The sequence below is a fragment of the Neophocaena asiaeorientalis genome, unplaced genomic scaffold (genome assembly GCF_003031525.2).
Source record: "Neophocaena asiaeorientalis asiaeorientalis breed wild unplaced genomic scaffold, Neophocaena_asiaeorientalis_V1.1 scaffold150, whole genome shotgun sequence".
In the NCBI taxonomy this organism is placed as follows: domain Eukaryota; kingdom Metazoa; phylum Chordata; class Mammalia; order Artiodactyla; family Phocoenidae; genus Neophocaena; species Neophocaena asiaeorientalis.
The window spans coordinates 2,807,866-2,823,290 of NW_020176571.1; the positions used below are offsets into that span (position 1 = coordinate 2,807,866).

At 57.9% G+C, this 15,425-nt stretch overlaps 2 protein-coding genes across 9 annotated transcripts in view; one reads left to right on the plus strand and one right to left on the minus strand.

Annotated features, from left to right (window-relative positions):
• Window positions 1–2,596: 2,596 nt before the first annotated feature.
• WASHC1 (WASH complex subunit 1) lies at window positions 2,597–14,442 on the plus strand. 5 transcript variants are annotated; one of them, XM_024733004.1, is made up of 11 exons: window positions 2,598–2,770; window positions 10,726–10,837; window positions 11,024–11,170; window positions 11,321–11,457; window positions 11,682–11,817; window positions 11,972–12,173; window positions 12,265–12,423; window positions 13,083–13,235; window positions 13,871–13,939; window positions 14,073–14,081; window positions 14,171–14,442. In XM_024733004.1, exons 1-11 carry the CDS (start codon window positions 2,622–2,624, stop codon window positions 14,191–14,193), a joined length of 1,296 nt encoding a protein of 431 aa, XP_024588772.1. In that variant the 5' UTR covers window positions 2,598–2,621; the 3' UTR covers window positions 14,194–14,442. The 5 variants fall into 5 exon arrangements, with proteins under 5 accessions (XP_024588768.1, XP_024588772.1, XP_024588769.1 ...); XM_024733001.1 differs by having other exon boundaries at window positions 14,073–14,442; XM_024733005.1 differs by lacking the exon at window positions 14,073–14,081.
• A 590-nt stretch (window positions 14,443–15,032) lies between these two features.
• DDX11 (DEAD/H-box helicase 11) overlaps window positions 15,033–15,425 on the minus strand; it is a 31,558-nt gene continuing 31,165 nt past the window's right edge. For all 4 annotated transcript variants that reach the window (XM_024732996.1, XM_024732997.1, XM_024732998.1 and 1 more), the window contains one exon: window positions 15,033–15,393. In XM_024732996.1, the coding sequence (XP_024588764.1) occupies window positions 15,364–15,393 (30 nt within the window). In that variant the 3' untranslated portion in view covers window positions 15,033–15,363. The remainder of the gene's footprint in view (window positions 15,394–15,425) is intronic.

A 15,425-nucleotide genomic window follows, 5' to 3' on the forward strand; every position in this document is an offset into this window, starting at 1 on the left:
CCCCCCGCCCCTGTCGGTTCGCGGGGAGGGCCCGGCTCTCGGAACGAGCTGCAGTGGATGCTCAGACTCTCCGTTTGCGGCCACCCCTCCCGGCCCCTGGATGACCCCACACCGCTTTAACCCTGCTTGGGTCCCCGTTGCCTGCCTCCGAGCTGGGTGTCGGATGTGGGTCGCGGGAGGGATCCCGAGCACTTCGAAATTTATCAACAGCATTGTGAGAGCGGGTTTGCTCTATGTTCATTTTTCTGGGGGAATCCACAGTTTTTACCAGATTCTCTAAGGTAGCGCCGTCCCGTAGAAATATTATGCGAGCCACATATGTGACTTTAAAAGTAAAAGGAGACGGCGAAATTAACTTAGTGATGTGTTTTATTTAGCCCACTGTATTTAAAATATGGTCATTTCAACATGTAATCAGTATTTAAAATCTTAGTGAGATACTTTACATTCCTTTTTTACTAGGAAGTTTGAAATTTGGTGTATATTTTACACGTACACTACGTTTCAGGTGCTCGATAGCCCACGTAGCCAGTGGCTCCTGTATTGGACGACAGGTCTGAGGTTTTCCATTCCGGGCCTGCAGGCGCGAGTCCACACTCCTTGCCGTGGTATTCAGTGTTTTTCACGGTCTGGCCTCTTTTTTTTTTTGCTACTTAGCCAAGGATGGTTTCATCCTCATTGCCCAAACCACTTGCCCTTCCCCTTCACACCTTTGTTCAATTGTCCTTTCTGCCTGGGGTGCTCGCCCTGCCCTGTCTCCCTGGGTCTGGCAGGGAGGTACAGCTTCTGCTAAGAGCTATTCCTGACTCCCCTGACCCCAGAAGGGGTTTGTCACTCACTCCTTCCTCGATGTCCCCTAGCACCGGATTCGTGGCTGGATTAGAGCACTTAGCACCTGCTGTTTAATTGTTTGCCAGGCTGTCTTCACAGCTAGTGTAGCGTCCTCTTCATCTTTGTTGCGATCATGGCCAGCGCCTGACAGTCGATGAGCACTGGTCAGCAGACAGAAGGAGTAAAGTGCTAAACGAAGCTGTAGTGTTTCTTAATTCCTGAACAGACCTGCTCCTTCCTCGCTTAGGAGCTTTGTGCCTGTTCTGCCCCGTCGTGCATGGACACGCACACAGGGTGTGGTGACTGACCGTGAGGAACACGTCACGAGATGAGCCCAGAAAGTACCTTCTTTCTGCCTTTTACTCCCTGAGGTACAGAGCTAAGTTAGGACTCCAGGCAGATTTGCATCAGTGTAAATGCAAAGAAGGATGGGGGTGGGATTGCTGAAAGGCATGCGAGTTCCCAGAGGGTCAGGTTCCTCAGGTGATTTGGCATCAGCTGGCTCCACTTTGGTCATTTGATAGGTGGGAAGAGAAGTGGGGAGGTGAGTTACTCCTGGGCCCTGATGAGGATTCAGGTCTAGGAAGCTGAGGAGCTCACTGCTGGAGAAAAACTTGGAGAGCAGAATGGTCATCTCGGACCAGGAGAAGTGCTGGCCTAGGAAGGGTAGGCAAGAACAAGTTGGGTGGAAGGAAGGGCAGGGGAGGCCAACAGAGGATAAGCTCCAGCTTGCTGAGGAGATTGGCATGAAACATTGAGAATAACCACTTCTCAGAGGGCAGTGCCATTCTCAGTCTGTAGGATGAGAAATGGAAAGAATCAGAGATTCAGAGAAGGCAAACAACTTACCCCAGGTCACACAGCACTTGAAACTCAAATGAAGCCTCCTAAACCCTCCATGCCACACTTACCCAACCCCACCCACACCTCTGTTGCGACCAGGGACCCCAGTGTAGTGCCTAGAAGAGCAGGTCTGGGGCACAGTGCCAGGCCTGCTTAGCGTCTTCCTCACTCTTCTACCGAGGGGCTGCGATTAGGCCTATTTATAGGGGCTTGGTGCCTTAATATTCTGCCCGATACCTCTCGCCAATCAAATCAGTGCCGTCTGCAGTGTGATTGCTGCTTTGGTGGCACCAGGGAGCGGAGTTAATTAAACCCAGTATAAATAGACTGACTGCCCCCCTCTTGCAGTTCGAAGGAGTGTTTTTCCTTCCTGTCCCCTGCCCCCATGTGCCCCTCCTTCTTCCTGGCCCCCCTTAGCTCTGGCCTGGGAGAGCAGAGCCCGGACATCCTTAACCCTGGAGTCTCCAGCCACTGCCTGTCCTGTCTCGGGAGCAGGACGCTCAAGTCCACGTTGTCTGTGCTTTCCCAGACCCGGGTACCGTTTGGGAGTTGACACAGGCAACTTTCCCCCCAAACCCTTCCCTCTTTTTCACTCTGCAGCCAGGGTTTCTTTCTTAATTCATCTAGGCTTTGGAGGTTGAAGTGAGATGAGGTGGGGAAGGGGTGCCTAGCTGGGTTCCAAGTGCCTCCCAGCAGCCAGTCAGCATTGCACCTCCTCTGAATGCTTCATGTCAGTCTCTGGCCCTTAGCAACTTCCCTCCCTCGTTCACCCAACAAGCTTCAGCAGAACACCAGCTCCTGTGAGCGCCCAGCCTCCCACCCAGTGCTGTGTCCCCCAGCCCCACCCCGTGCAGACTGCTGGGCGGGGGGCTGTGCGCCCATCACCTCGCCCCGTGGCAGGTGGGTGTGCGGGTAGTCCTGATGCTCAGTTCCCATCCCCAGGCACCATGACCCCCACGGGGACTCAGAGTCCGTTGGCCGATCAGACCTACGCGGTGCCCCTCATACAGCCAGACCTGCGGCGAGAGGAGGCCATCCAGCAGGTGGCGGATGCCCTGCAGCACCTACAGAAGGTCTCCGGAGACATCTTCAGCAGGTGGGTGCTGCTGCCACCCTCACCTGATCGGGGGCTGCTCCCCGCCCTGGGCAGTCATCTCTCCAATCTCAGAATGCACCCTCTCAGAGCACCCCTTTTGGTGATTCTTGGTCCTGAGGGGGACCCAGCTGGCTTTCTTGTGCCCAAGGGGCCAAGCTGGGTGCCCAGCTTCGAATTTTATCGTAAGAGCTCACTACCTCCTGTCCCTCTTAGCCCCTGGGTTCCTTGTGCATCCACCCAGTGGTGGTACAGCTCTCCCAGCTCATGCTCTTCCCCGCACTGGGGGGCCCTGTTCCTTCGCTTATTCCCACAGTCAGCGAATATTCGCCCAACACTTCTTGTGTGCAGGGCTCTGTGCTACTCTCTTTAGTTACAGCAACGACTAAGGCAGCATCTCTGCCCAGCCAGAGGATATACTCCAGCAGCAGAGACAGACTCTAATTGATTAATTGCATGTTAGTTAATTAAAATGGTGGCAAAACCTATTTTTAATATTTTTGTAACAACTAATATTTGCATCACGTTGACTGTGTGCCACCGCTGGCCTGAGTGTACTCGTTCAGCCCTTTGTCCTGTACGGGTCCTATCTTTCTCTGGCCATGAGCAAGCTGAGAGGGGCATAGAGCTTCTCCTTCCTGGGTGCCCACACCGTGCCCCCTGAAGGCTGGAGTATTTGACTGCCTGACTCAGGTCCCTCTGCTGGTCAGGTCTCCCACACCGTCCCCTGCTTGTACCCCAGACCAGGAACTCCGACGCTGCGGCATGCAGTCTCCTCCCCCACCAACTGGAATTCCACCTCTTCCAGAAGCCTTCCCCGATGGGGGCAGACAGTGGAGTCACTGTCTGTAGCTGGACACAGTCCAGACATTAGATCCACCTGACTCTTTTGCTTCTGGGCTGCCCACTAATGCACCTGCCTGCCTCACGCCTATCCCGGATGTAAATGTACCCGAGGGCGGTGCCCCGAAGTAGTTAAGGGGGTTGACTCTGGAGCAGACTTCCTGGGCTCCAGTCTGGCCTCCCCATTTGCTTGCTCTGTAACCTCGGGCAAGTTACTTAACCTCGCTGAGTCTCAGTGTTCCCATCCATAAACTGGCAGTAATAATGGTACCTTCCTCAGAGGACTGTTAAGATGAAATGAATTGGAACATGCCAAGGAATTGAAGTGCCGGCATATAGTAAGCATTCAGGACATGTTCCTTCCTCTTACCTGGTGACGTCATCTCTGCTCATTTGCTGCCTATTCTGGCCCTCTGTTAACCTGCTATCAGTAGTTATAGGAAGTGTTAGGTGCCCCTTCTGTGCTAATTTTTGTGCTAAATATGCCCAAGGAACACGTAAGCCAGAGGACACAGGCCTTTAAGAGCCATTGGTCCCAGATTATGGCCACCCCATACCTCGTGATTGAAACGGATGCTAGAAACAATCCATCAGAAATATTGGTGTTTCCTCACCAAGATTGTGACTGCGTGCTTGCCTTTCTGTAAGGGGAGCATTGGATTTTTAGCATACTTTCCTTTCCCTTCCTGGTGTTTGGCACCAGTGGACATTTTCACGTTCCTCTGACCCTGGATGGGGTGAGCAGAGGGCAGGAAGGCCGTCTCGTGGGGAGGGAGTGGCGAGTTGGTTGAACATAGTCTCGGCGTGGCCCAGGGATGGTAGGATGCTCCCAGGAGCCTGGTACCTGCATCCACGCTTCCCTCACCGCTGGGTTCCAGGTCCCCCATTGACCCCCCACCACGTGCCCAGCATTCAGGTCAGAGGGATACTAGTGGTGTGTGGCATGGGGTTCCCGTCCTCAGGGACGTCGTCGTCTAGGATGGGAAAACGGCCACCTGAGCTGATTCTGAGCCGCGTAGCATGAACTGTGTGAGCTCCTAGGGGCCTAGAGGCGAGAGAGACAAGAACTGGCAGCACATTTATCAGTCAGACTCCCCAGACCAATAAGCAGAAGTAACCCGTGCATAGAGCAGCCTTTGGAGCTGCGGGGCTAAATGCTGTCATCAGGGCCTGGTTTTGCTCTCATCCCATCCCTGCCCGCTACTTCTGGGTTGGCCCCATTCCCAGACAGGCCTCGCTCTTGCAAGGTAACCAGTGGGCCCAGCGTTCATACTCAGGCCCAGGTCCAGCAGGAAGGAATGTCTTCCTCTGCAGCAGTTCCCTCGGAAGTCCCGCCCTCCCACTGGCCTGGCCTGGTTCTCCTGGCCATCCCAGAGCCAGTGGCTGGGGCCGGGCCGGCGGGGAGGGTGACACAGCGGCTGGCTCAGACCTCGGTCACATGCCTTACCCCCAGGCCCTGGGTTTAGCCCCACCCAAAGTGCGGGACCGAGGCTGTGGGAGCGATGGCGCCCCCATAGGAAGCAGGCTGTTACGGAACGAGGAGGGAGCAGATGCTAGAGAGGAAAACCAGCGCCTGCTCCCCCAGGTCAGGGAAGGCCTCCTGAAGGAGGGGTGCGAATGGGGCCACGCGGAAGGGTTCTGGCGAGGCCGGGTGGGGAACGCCACCTGAGGGCCCTCCGCTGGGGCCCGTAATGAGTGCCAAAAGCTTGAGGCCTGACTGGAGGGCGGTGCGCCCCGGGCCGCGGGGCCCTGAGTACCTGAGTGCCGCCTGTCCCAACGGTCCACTCCTTCGCTGCAGGAGGGGGCTGAAAGTCAGCCCTCCGTGTGTCTGTGCCCTTGGGAGCCCTCCTCCCGCTGCAACGCTGGGGACGGTCCCTGGTGGAAGGAGCGGGCAAGAGGATGTGGTTGAGGGGAGGGCTGGGACGTGTGAGTCAGGACCGTGGGGTTTCGCCCAGCTGGATGGGGCTTTGAGCTTGAGCCCAGGGTTTTGGGAGCCCGGATAGGTTCTTGAGCCGGAAGTGATGGGACAGAAGTGTTTGGGGAAGGTTCAACAGGCAGCCGTCCCAGGGGAGCCGTGCTGTGGGCAGGGAGAGGCTGCGGTCGGGGTGGGGGTGGGGGGGCTGCAGGTAGGGAGGCGGATAGGAGACACTGCAAATGGAATAACAACAGGACCAGATGACGGATTGGGAACAGGATGAAGGGGAGGGAGGGGTCGGGGACGACAGGGAGTGGAGAGTGCCAAGCCCCGCCCCCCATTCTGCAGCAGGGGCTCCTCTGTTCTTACGGGCTTTTGCTGAGGGATGTGACCCCAGCTTGGAACCTCTCCCCTTGAACGTGCTCCTCTCGCAAAGGAGAGGCGGCGGGTGGAGAAGAAATGCTTGATGTCTCTGCTCCCCGCCTCTCCCCCCCAGCTCAGGCGCAGGCCCAGCCCCTCAGCCCCACCCGGAGCCTGTGCCCCCAGGCAGGTGAGCGTGTGGAAGGTCTGTGTCCCCAGCTGGCTCCTTCCTCCCGCTCCTTGCAGCCCCTCCCTGGCTTGTCCTCCTGCCTAGCAGACCTGCCCTCACCTGCCCATCATCAACTGGGAGAGGCCAGCCCCAGGGTACCCGCCCAGAGATGTCCCCTGCTGCACATGACTTCCATGAGGGCAGAGGGGTAGCAGTGGGGGCAGGGCAGACTGGGACTGTGTGTGGGCTTGCCCTCCCCGGCGGCCCCAGCCCAGCCACTTGGCCTTTGCAAGGCTCCTTCCCTTCCTCTCCTCTTCCTTTCCTCCTCCTTTCTCCCCTCTTCCCCCCTTCCTCCCTTTTCACCTCCCCACCCTTCCTCCTCACTTCCTGCTTCCTCTTCTTGGGCTTTTCCTCCCTTCTCCCCGCTCCCCCCCTTCTCCCTGCTGATCCGCACCTGGTGCCTTCCAAGGTTAGGAGGCCTCAATCAGCTGCCTGCATAATTAGCAGATCATTCTTAATTACCCCAGTGAGTGGAGAAGATAAAGGGGAAAGCAAGAGCTGTTCAGGGGACCGGCTGGGGGGTGGCGGGTAGGGCTGGCGAGGGGAGAAGCAGCAGCAGTTAGTGCCAGGGGAGTGGCCCTGTCACAGCAGCTGACTGGGGTGATGATTGGAGGGTGTGGCAGCCCTGCAGGGGCCAGGGGCCTGCTGCGGAGCCCAGGCACTGTCCTGGCCCCCTAGGTGTGTCATTGACCTTGACCACCTCACCCCCAGGCCCCAGCCAGAAGAGCTCTCTGTGCTCCACTCCTGTGGTGCTCCCTTGCAGAGTGCTGTTTCCTCATCTGGAACTTTTCACTGCCTGGAGCCCCTCACCCCTCCTAGTCTGTGGGTGGTAAAGGTAAATGTTGACCAAGTTCTTGGGACATGTCGGCTTGTACAGCTCATGAGACATCCAGTCTCTCACTTTGACCTTTACAGCAATTCCACGATGTAGAAGTTACAATTCCTGTTTTTCAGCTGAAGAAGGTGAGACATAGATCAGTTAAGTGACTGGCTGAAGGCCACACTGCTGCTCTCCCCAGGTCTGTGGGACATTGTAGTTGTTTATCTCCTTGAGAGCAGATATGTGTTATCTGATGCATCTCTGTCCCAGGCTCTCAGCAGACTGACTGAGCCAGTTCCTTCCCTGCTGGTGTCCTGGTGACATGCTATAGGGACGTGGCTCCAGTGATGAGCCTGGAAACTGACCTGCCTGAAGCCAGCCACCAAGCCAGGGGCTCTAGATAAGGAGCGGCAAACAAGTCGCCCTCTTGCCACCAGCCCTGCTAGTGGTGGGTGTTGTGGGTGTTGCTAATCACAGGCCCCGTGTGGCCCAGCAGGCCATCCTAACACTGCCTGCCAGGCGGGAGAGATGACGCACAGATCGAAACCTTCTCACCCTTGGCCTGAGATTGGGCTGCCTGGGGACTTTGTCAACAAGCAAGGCGTTACTTAGCCATCCTAGGCTCTTGGATAAGAAAAGAACCCTGGAAATCCCATCCTCCATTCCCCCTGTCCCACACAGGAATCTCCCCTGGAGCATCCCTGACAGGTGGGCATCCAGCTGGAATCTGATTGCTTTGCAAAGCCATGCAGCTGTTTACAAGAAAGTTCTCCTTATGCAGAACTGAGAGGTCTGTTTCCATGTAACTCCTCCCACCGGCTGTAATGCGGCTCACTCTCTGGGGTGACAGAAAGTCTAATCGCTTTTCCGCCTGACAGCACTTGTGATCTTTCTGATATCTGAAGGGGATTTTCATATTCTCAAAGTCATCTCATCTTCAGCCAGAACTTCCTTCAGTTATCTTGTGTGATGTGAGCTTCCCACCATCACCCGCCTCATCACCCTCCTCTGGTTGTTCGTTAGCTTGTCATTTTGTATTCAGCCAGGATGTTACATGTCAGGCGTTGTCCCAGGTGCTAGAGATGCAGCTGTGAATCAGACAGACCCTGTGGTCTAGAAGGGACTTCAGAGTCCTCTTAACGTGTGGACCCAGTTTGAAGGGGACACGGCTGTGGACGAGGTGGGCGTCTGGCGTAGATGAGCTCTGTTTTCTCTGTAGTGCCTCCAGGAGAGTGGGCGTTCCCTATTTATTGAAGGAAGGTGGGAAGATCTCAGGAGCTGTGTGCTCTGAGACCTCACTTCCCTTCCAAGTTGCTTAACGTGCTTTCAGCTCATAGGTAACCGAAACCTCCGTCCTCTGTGTTTGTACCCTTGACCTTTTAAACCCGAATGCTGAGCTTCACATTCATTCCTTATCAGTCTCATCTTTTCTGGCCTCCTGGCCTTTCAGGATCCGTTTGGGGGCCTCCCCATTTGATGCCCCAGCTCACGTCGCACGAGTGCGGCGCCCTGCCAGAGACCTTCGTGCAAGGCTGAGATCAGTCCATTCTTCAGCCGTGCCTTTGGGGCGCTGTTGTTCTCTGGCTCTGATTTTTCCTAAATGTGCTCTCCTCCGGCCCCCATAGCTCCATCTTGTCCGCGGGATTTTGTGAGAAGCCGTCAGAATCCTTGCTGACTCAAGCTGCACTGTGTGTTACAGTTTTCCCCTGATCTGCCAGTCTAATAACCTTGTCAGAAAAGAAATGCTATGAATTTAGAACCGTGCTGGCCCCGGGGACCCGCCTCTTCCATTTCAAATTGCTTACGACCCTCTATTTAATAACCCATTCCGGAAATTTGCCAGAATCCATTGTTAAGCTTGATGTTTGTAACTTGGAGAAATCAGATGGAAGACCCAGACAGAGCCGGCTGTGTCTGGCTCCAGTTCCGACGTCACTCCCACCCTCCGTGGCACCTTTGAGTGGAGCGGTTACATAACTGTGAGGTTGCTTCAGCCCCGGGCCGCGTAGGGCTGAGCCTGGAGCCACAGGAACTGGCCTGTGTGCAAGCAGGGAGACCGGTCTCCCTGCCGGAAAGCTGGGGCTCGGACAGGGTGCTGGTTCTGCGTCTCTCCCGGAAGGAAACCGTGCCTCTTGTTCTGTCTGCCTTGCTGCCCCACTCAGACCAGCCTGTCAAGGAAAACTAAGCTGGTTTGGGTCCCTGCTCGTAGGCCAGCCCCTGCATCCCCGAGCCCTTGCACACAAGGGGCCCGGAGTAACCAAGGAGATTTCATCAGGGGTGGAGACCCCTGGGTTGTGAAGCTGGCCGATCAGGTGTGTTCTCTGGGGGCTAAAACATTCTAAAGTTGGTGGGGGTGGTTTAAGAAGGTTGGGCCAGAGTCTTGACTGTTCACTTCAACCCGTTAAAGGAATCCTAGAGTTCCCTGGCCGCGTGGTCTCTGACCCCAGGGACCGCGGCACTCCTCGGCCATCCACTCACTGTGTCCTCTGGCCGTTCCCCGGGAGCTGAGCTTGCAACTCTGCCTCGTCTCTCATGCCTCGCTGTGTGCTCACTCCTGCCCGGTGAACGTGGAGATGTGACCACCGCTGTGGATGTGGAACACGGTCGCCACGGGCAGGTGTCCCTGGAGGTAGGGGAGCACTCAGGGGCAGGACGCCCTGGCAGGGGAGCCGGAGTCCCCGTGCAGTGAGAAGTACCTCGTGTTGCTGAATAACGCAAGTGAGGCTCGTGTGCGTTTATCTTTGGGGCACATGGTGTTAGCCATTCAGTAACTGCAGAGGGACCCCTGCAGGTGCCAGGCACTGTTCCAGGCTCTGGGAACACAGCGGGGAACAAAGCCCTTAGCCTAGGAGTGCACAGGAGACGTGTGGTGACAGGTGGCTCTGTGTAATGGAAGAACCGGCTGGGGGTTGGAAAGTGACAGGTGCAGCTTTAGGTTCCGTGGTCGGGGAGGCTTCGGCGAGGGGCTCAGTGAAGTGAGGGACCAGCCGTGTGGGTATCCGAGGAGACGGCAGAGGCCACGTGACAAGGCGGTGTGTGGCATGTTCAGGGAGTGTAGCAGGGCGCTGTAATCCGGGGAGGGGGCAGTGGCAGCCCCTAGGCAGCCCGACCACAACCATGAGAACCACGATGGGGACTTGGATTTACCAAAAGCTGCCTCTTATGTGCCGGGCAGTTCCTTGTGGACAGCTCCAGGACTTGAATTCAGGCCCAGTCTTGCCTGTCACTCAGCCCTGCTGAGCTCTGGTTTCCTCCACGTAAGTCATGACGATTCTGCCTCTGCTCACCTGGGCCTGAGGCTGAGAACCCCAGCAGGCAGGAACCACGTCCCTTCAGGTGGCACGTACAGGTGCCAACTTGGGGCCAAGGTGATTGCCCATCCCTACCCAGAGCTCCAAGGAACTTAATACAGTCTGTTCCTAGACGCTTCAGGTTGGATGGTCCTCGTAGAGATCCCCTGGGCAGTTCTAAGATCGGGCCTGACAGCAGGTATTGCTGTGTTTTAAGAGTCCTTACCCGAGGACCTCCGTGGCGGTCCAGTGGTTAGGACTCCGTGCTCCCACTGCAGGGGATGCGGGTTCGATCCCTGGTCGGGGAACTAAGATCCCGCACGCCTTGTTTTGGAGCACTGCCAAAACAAACACACGCAAACACAAACAAAAATTTAGGCAAGAGCCCTTACCCGAGCCCCTAGCTTCGCAGGTTTGCCGTTAAAAGCAGAAGGGGTGCAGGAGGCTGCAGAGGCTTGGGGAGCAGCCTTCAGCCCCTGTGACTTTTTCTTCCGGTGGCAGGATCTCCCAGCGAGTAGAGCTCAGCCGGAGCCAGCTGCAGGCCATTGGGGAGAGGGTCTCCTTGGCCCAGGCCAAGATTGAGAAGATCAAGGGCAGCAAGAAAGCCATCAAGGTAGCGTGTGTGGCCCTGTCCCTCTGGCTGGTCGGCAGTCCCAGAAATCCCCTTCCCTCCCCTCTCCCCATGCCTCTGAGGCTGCCAGCTCCCTGCTTCAGCCACATGGCAAGCTTTCCTCCTGCCCAGGCTGTCTGGAGCTTCTCAGGCCCCCTGAGGAAGTGCTCAGACTCCCCGTGTACACAGGTGTTCTCCAGTGCCAAGTACCCTGCCCCGGAGCGCCTGCAGGAGTACAGCTCCATCTTCACGGGGGCCCAGGACCCTGGCCTGCAGAGACGTGCCCGCCACAGGGTCCAGAGCAAGCACCGTCCCCTGGACGAGCAGGCCCTGCAGGTCTGACGGGGGTGACCTGGGCACTGGGGAGGAACTGAGGCCCACCCCAGGGTTCTGTCCCCCGAGGACTCTGACTGCAGTGGGGGAGGTCACTCTGGCCTGGTGCTGAAACCCACCATCCCTCGGTCATTTCCCGTCACCCCACCGCAGGAGAAGCTGAAATACTTCCCCGTGTGTGTGAGCACCAAGCCAGAGCCTGAAGATGAAGCCGAGGAGGGGCTGGGGGGTCTCCCCAGCAACATCAGCTCTGTCAGCTCCTTGCTGCTCTTCAACACCACGGAGAACCTGTAAGGGCAAAGTGGGGGGCCAGGGGCACCAGACTTGGGTGCCGCAGAAGTCTGCAACGCGGGAGCCACGAGGCTCCTGACCAGTTGGTTTTGCCTGGTAAGGCCTGGGAGGCCGTGGTACAAACTAATGGTGGCCCCGATGAGGTAGGAAAGGTGGTCCAGACCACGGGCCTAGAACAGATGCCGGATCGCCTGACCTCCTGACCTCCACCCCTCCTCTGTAGGTACAAAAAGTATGTCTTCCTGGACCCCCTGGCTGGTGCCGTAACAAAGACCCATGTGATGCTGGGCGCGGAGACGGAGGAGAAGCTGTTCGATGCCCCATTGTCCATCAGCAAGAGAGAACAGCTGGAGCAGCAGGTGGAGAGGGATGATGCTTGGGTGGGGGAGGGGACGTGGTGCTGCCGTGTGGTCCTGGCCAGGGGTCTGCTGAGCCCCTCACCCGGGCCGGCTGTGGTGGGGATGCGCGAGGCCGCTGGCTGCCCGAGGCCCGCCACATCCCCCGGTCCCACAGGTCCCAGAGAACTACTTCTACGTGCCCGACCTGGGCCAAGTGCCTGAGATCGATGTGCCGTCCTACCTGCCCGACCTGCCGGGCGTGGCTGACGACCTCATGTACAGTGCAGATCTAGGCCCCGGCATTGCCCCGTCGGCCCCTGGCCCCATTCCAGAGCTGCCTGCCTTCCACACGGAGGTGGCTGAGCCTTTCAAGCCCGGTGAGCCGAGAGCTGGGAACGGACTTGGGCGGGAGCACCCCTGCTTGGCCACTTTCTCGCACAGGCACCTTCTCACGCTTTTCCCACCTAGAAGATGGGGTGCTAGCAGTACCCCCGCCGCCGCCGCCGCCGCCACCACCAGCTCCGGCCCTGCTGGTCAGCGCTCTCCCACCTCCGCCCCCAGCCCAGACCGTGGCCCCGCTGGGACAGCCAGCCAGGGAGGATGACAGCGGTGGCGCATCTCCTTCAGGTAGCAGCGGCATAGGGCACGCGGGGCAGGGAGGGGGGGTCTGCTTTCTCTGAGGGTGCCCCTCATTTCTGGATCCCTGAAGGATTTTCTGTAGCTTAGTTAAGTGGTCATAAATGCTAGATTTTCAGAGTAGTTCCAATTGCAAACTCTTGTTCTACTGGGTTCATAACAGCAGTTTCAAACCATGTCTGTGGAGCCTGGACAGGGGGAGCCATGGGCCCCCCGTTCCCCCTTAAACCAGCGGGGAAAAGGGGGCAACTAATAGACATGGAAAACTACAGCAACAAAGTATCCACGTGGCCCTTAAGTTGTAGGGTTTCAGTTTTACTCCTGTATCTCCCAGTCCATCTCCAGCACCCAGAAGTGGCACAGAAATCCCCTGTTGGCTCCTGTGTTAAGTTCAGACACTCAACACACTGGTGATTCCCAGGGTCCACCTGTGCAGCGTGGCACCTAAAGCAGGTGGGGCTGGACAGGGACCGGCCGAGCCCGGGCAGATGCAGGCAGCGTCCAGGCCCCGAGTCTCCCGAGGCGCTGCCTCACCACTGCCACCTCGCCGAGGAAGAGCCCTTCCTCAGACACCGCCCAGGGCCGCCTCTGGGCCGCACGGCCAGGCCCTGCCTGAGCAGCCTCTCTTCCTTGCACCCTTCCCACCCCAGTCCAGGGAGCGCCCAAGGAAGTGGTTGACCCCTCCGGTGGCCGGGCCACTCTGCTGGAGTCCATCCGCCAGGCCGGGGGCATCGGCAAGGCCAAGCTGCGCAGCGTCAAGGAGCGCAAGCTGGAGAAGAAGAAGCAGAAGGAGCAGAAGCAAGGTGCGGCCAGACCCGCGCGGGAGGGCTCCTTCCTGCTCCTGGAGCCTGCTCAGTGGAGCTGTTCTCTCTACGCCCGTAGGGGACAGAGCCTCGGCCACTCAAACTGCAAGAGCCTTCTTAGACTCTGCCAGTTGTCCAGGAAACGGGCAGGGACCTGGGATGTTTTTAGGGACGGAGACCTGGCTAAGTCCTGCTTCTCTAGGCCTCTGAGACTCTGGATTACGTCAGCTGTGAATCCCCATGGCTGACATAAATACCATACCTGGGCCTAAAGCAGCAATGCCCTGGGAGTCCAGTCCTGAGTTTTGAGTCCCAGCTCTGCTTCTGAGCTTTGCACTGTGACCCCAAGCAAATTGCCTAATTTCTCTGGGCCAGATTCCTCATCTGTCCAGTGAGGCCGCTCGTCTGTGCCCTTGTCTCACAGGGTAGCTGTGACTGTTGTTACTCAGAGGTTACCTGTGTTCTTATGATCACTGACCAGAGCTCCAAGAGCTGTGGTGACACATGGCCGCGGAGGTGCCGGGTGCGTTGACAGCACAGAGGACACTGATTGATAGAGCCCTCAGGGTGTTAGGCAGGCTGGATCTGGTCCACCCCAGCCCCTTCATCTTCTCCCCATGGCTTTCCTGTTGCAGTGAGAGCCACCAGCCAAGGTGGAGACCTGATGTCGGATCTCTTCAACAAGCTGGCCATGAGGCGCAAAGGTAGGAAGCAGGACGCCGCTGCCTCCCTGGCTGAGGTCGTCCACATCCTTTTTTCTCAGTTTCAAGTCTCTAGAGCCCGGGTGGACTGGTGCCCCAAACCAGCCCCCCTCACTTTCCACCTTTGCCCTCCCAGGTATCTCCGGTAAAGGACCCGGGCCGGGGGCCGGCGAGGGGCCGGGAGGGGCCTTTGCCCGAATGTCGGACTCCATCCCACCCCTGCCTCCCCTGCAGCCAGCCCCAGGAGAGGAGGATGAGGATGACTGGGAATCCTAGGGGCTCGCTCGCTCCGCCTTCCCCAAGCCCCTGACTTCATCACGGACAGGCTCCCGGGAGGGAAGGGGGTCACAGAGGACCGGCCAGCTCTGTTGCCTGGAGCTGCTTCAGGGGCCGCGCTCTGCCTGTGCCTCACCCAGCCCCTCGGCCGGCGCGCGTGCCTTTTCCCTAGAGACGCTTTGCGGAGAAACAGTACGTGAGTCAATAAAGAAGTATGACGCCAGAACCGAGCATAAACCAACAGCGCCCTCTTAATTAAGAGACCACAGCTGCACAAAACGCAGGTGATGTCCCTCCAGGCCGGGTCTCAGGTAGCGGGGGCAGGGAGAGGTGCGGTCAGCAGGCGCCAGCGGAGGGAGGGACATTTCCACGCAGGAAAATATGTCTCAGTGGCAGACACGGGGCCGCTAAAAATAGCCTCGTTGAGAGCCTGATGGCCCTCAGCATAATTGCTGATGTCAGGCGAAGAGGAGTCTCCGCGTGGGCTCCAGTGCTGGTGCTGGTGGGGAGGGAGGGAGGTGGGGGGGGGCCCTGCCTGGGAGGACCTGGAGCCGCCGGGAAGCTGATCCTGCTGCAGGGCCGGGAGCGGGCATGCAGGAAGACCTGCGGCCAGCGGGCGGGAATGGGGAGCAGTTCTTAGCAACTCAGAGCAAGAAGGTGGTTAGGGTGAGCAGAAGCCCCAAGAGAGGGTGAAAGGCCTAGAACAGCTACTTTTAGTGAGAAAGGAGAGGGAGGGCGGGCCTGCCCCACCTCCCCTCTAAGAATGTGGATACTGAGAAGCAAGCAAGGGCAGAGATGCTGTGGCCTCCACAGTCGCTCACAAAGGCCGGCCGGGAAGCAGGTCAGGGAGCTGGCCTCCGGGCCGTGCCGAGTGGAAGACAGGCTCAATTCCAGGGAGAGCAACTGCCCTGGGACAGGCCCAGGAATGGTGGGGCACTGTTCCTTCAGGATCAGCCTCATTTTCTCCTGTTGGCTTCTCCACCTATTCCTAGGTCCCGGCAGCCCACTGATTCCAAAAGGGGGCTACCGCGCTCGCCACCTGGGCTTCACAACTTCTTAGGCAGGATCACTGCAGACCAGGCCCAAGACAACATTTCTAGTGGGCGGGGTGAAAGGAGGGCCTGGTGACCAGGCAGTGGTGCAGCCATCTGTCAGGAAGAGCCAGACTTCTCTCTATGAAACTGTGGAGAGAGGAAAGACAGGGAAACACCGG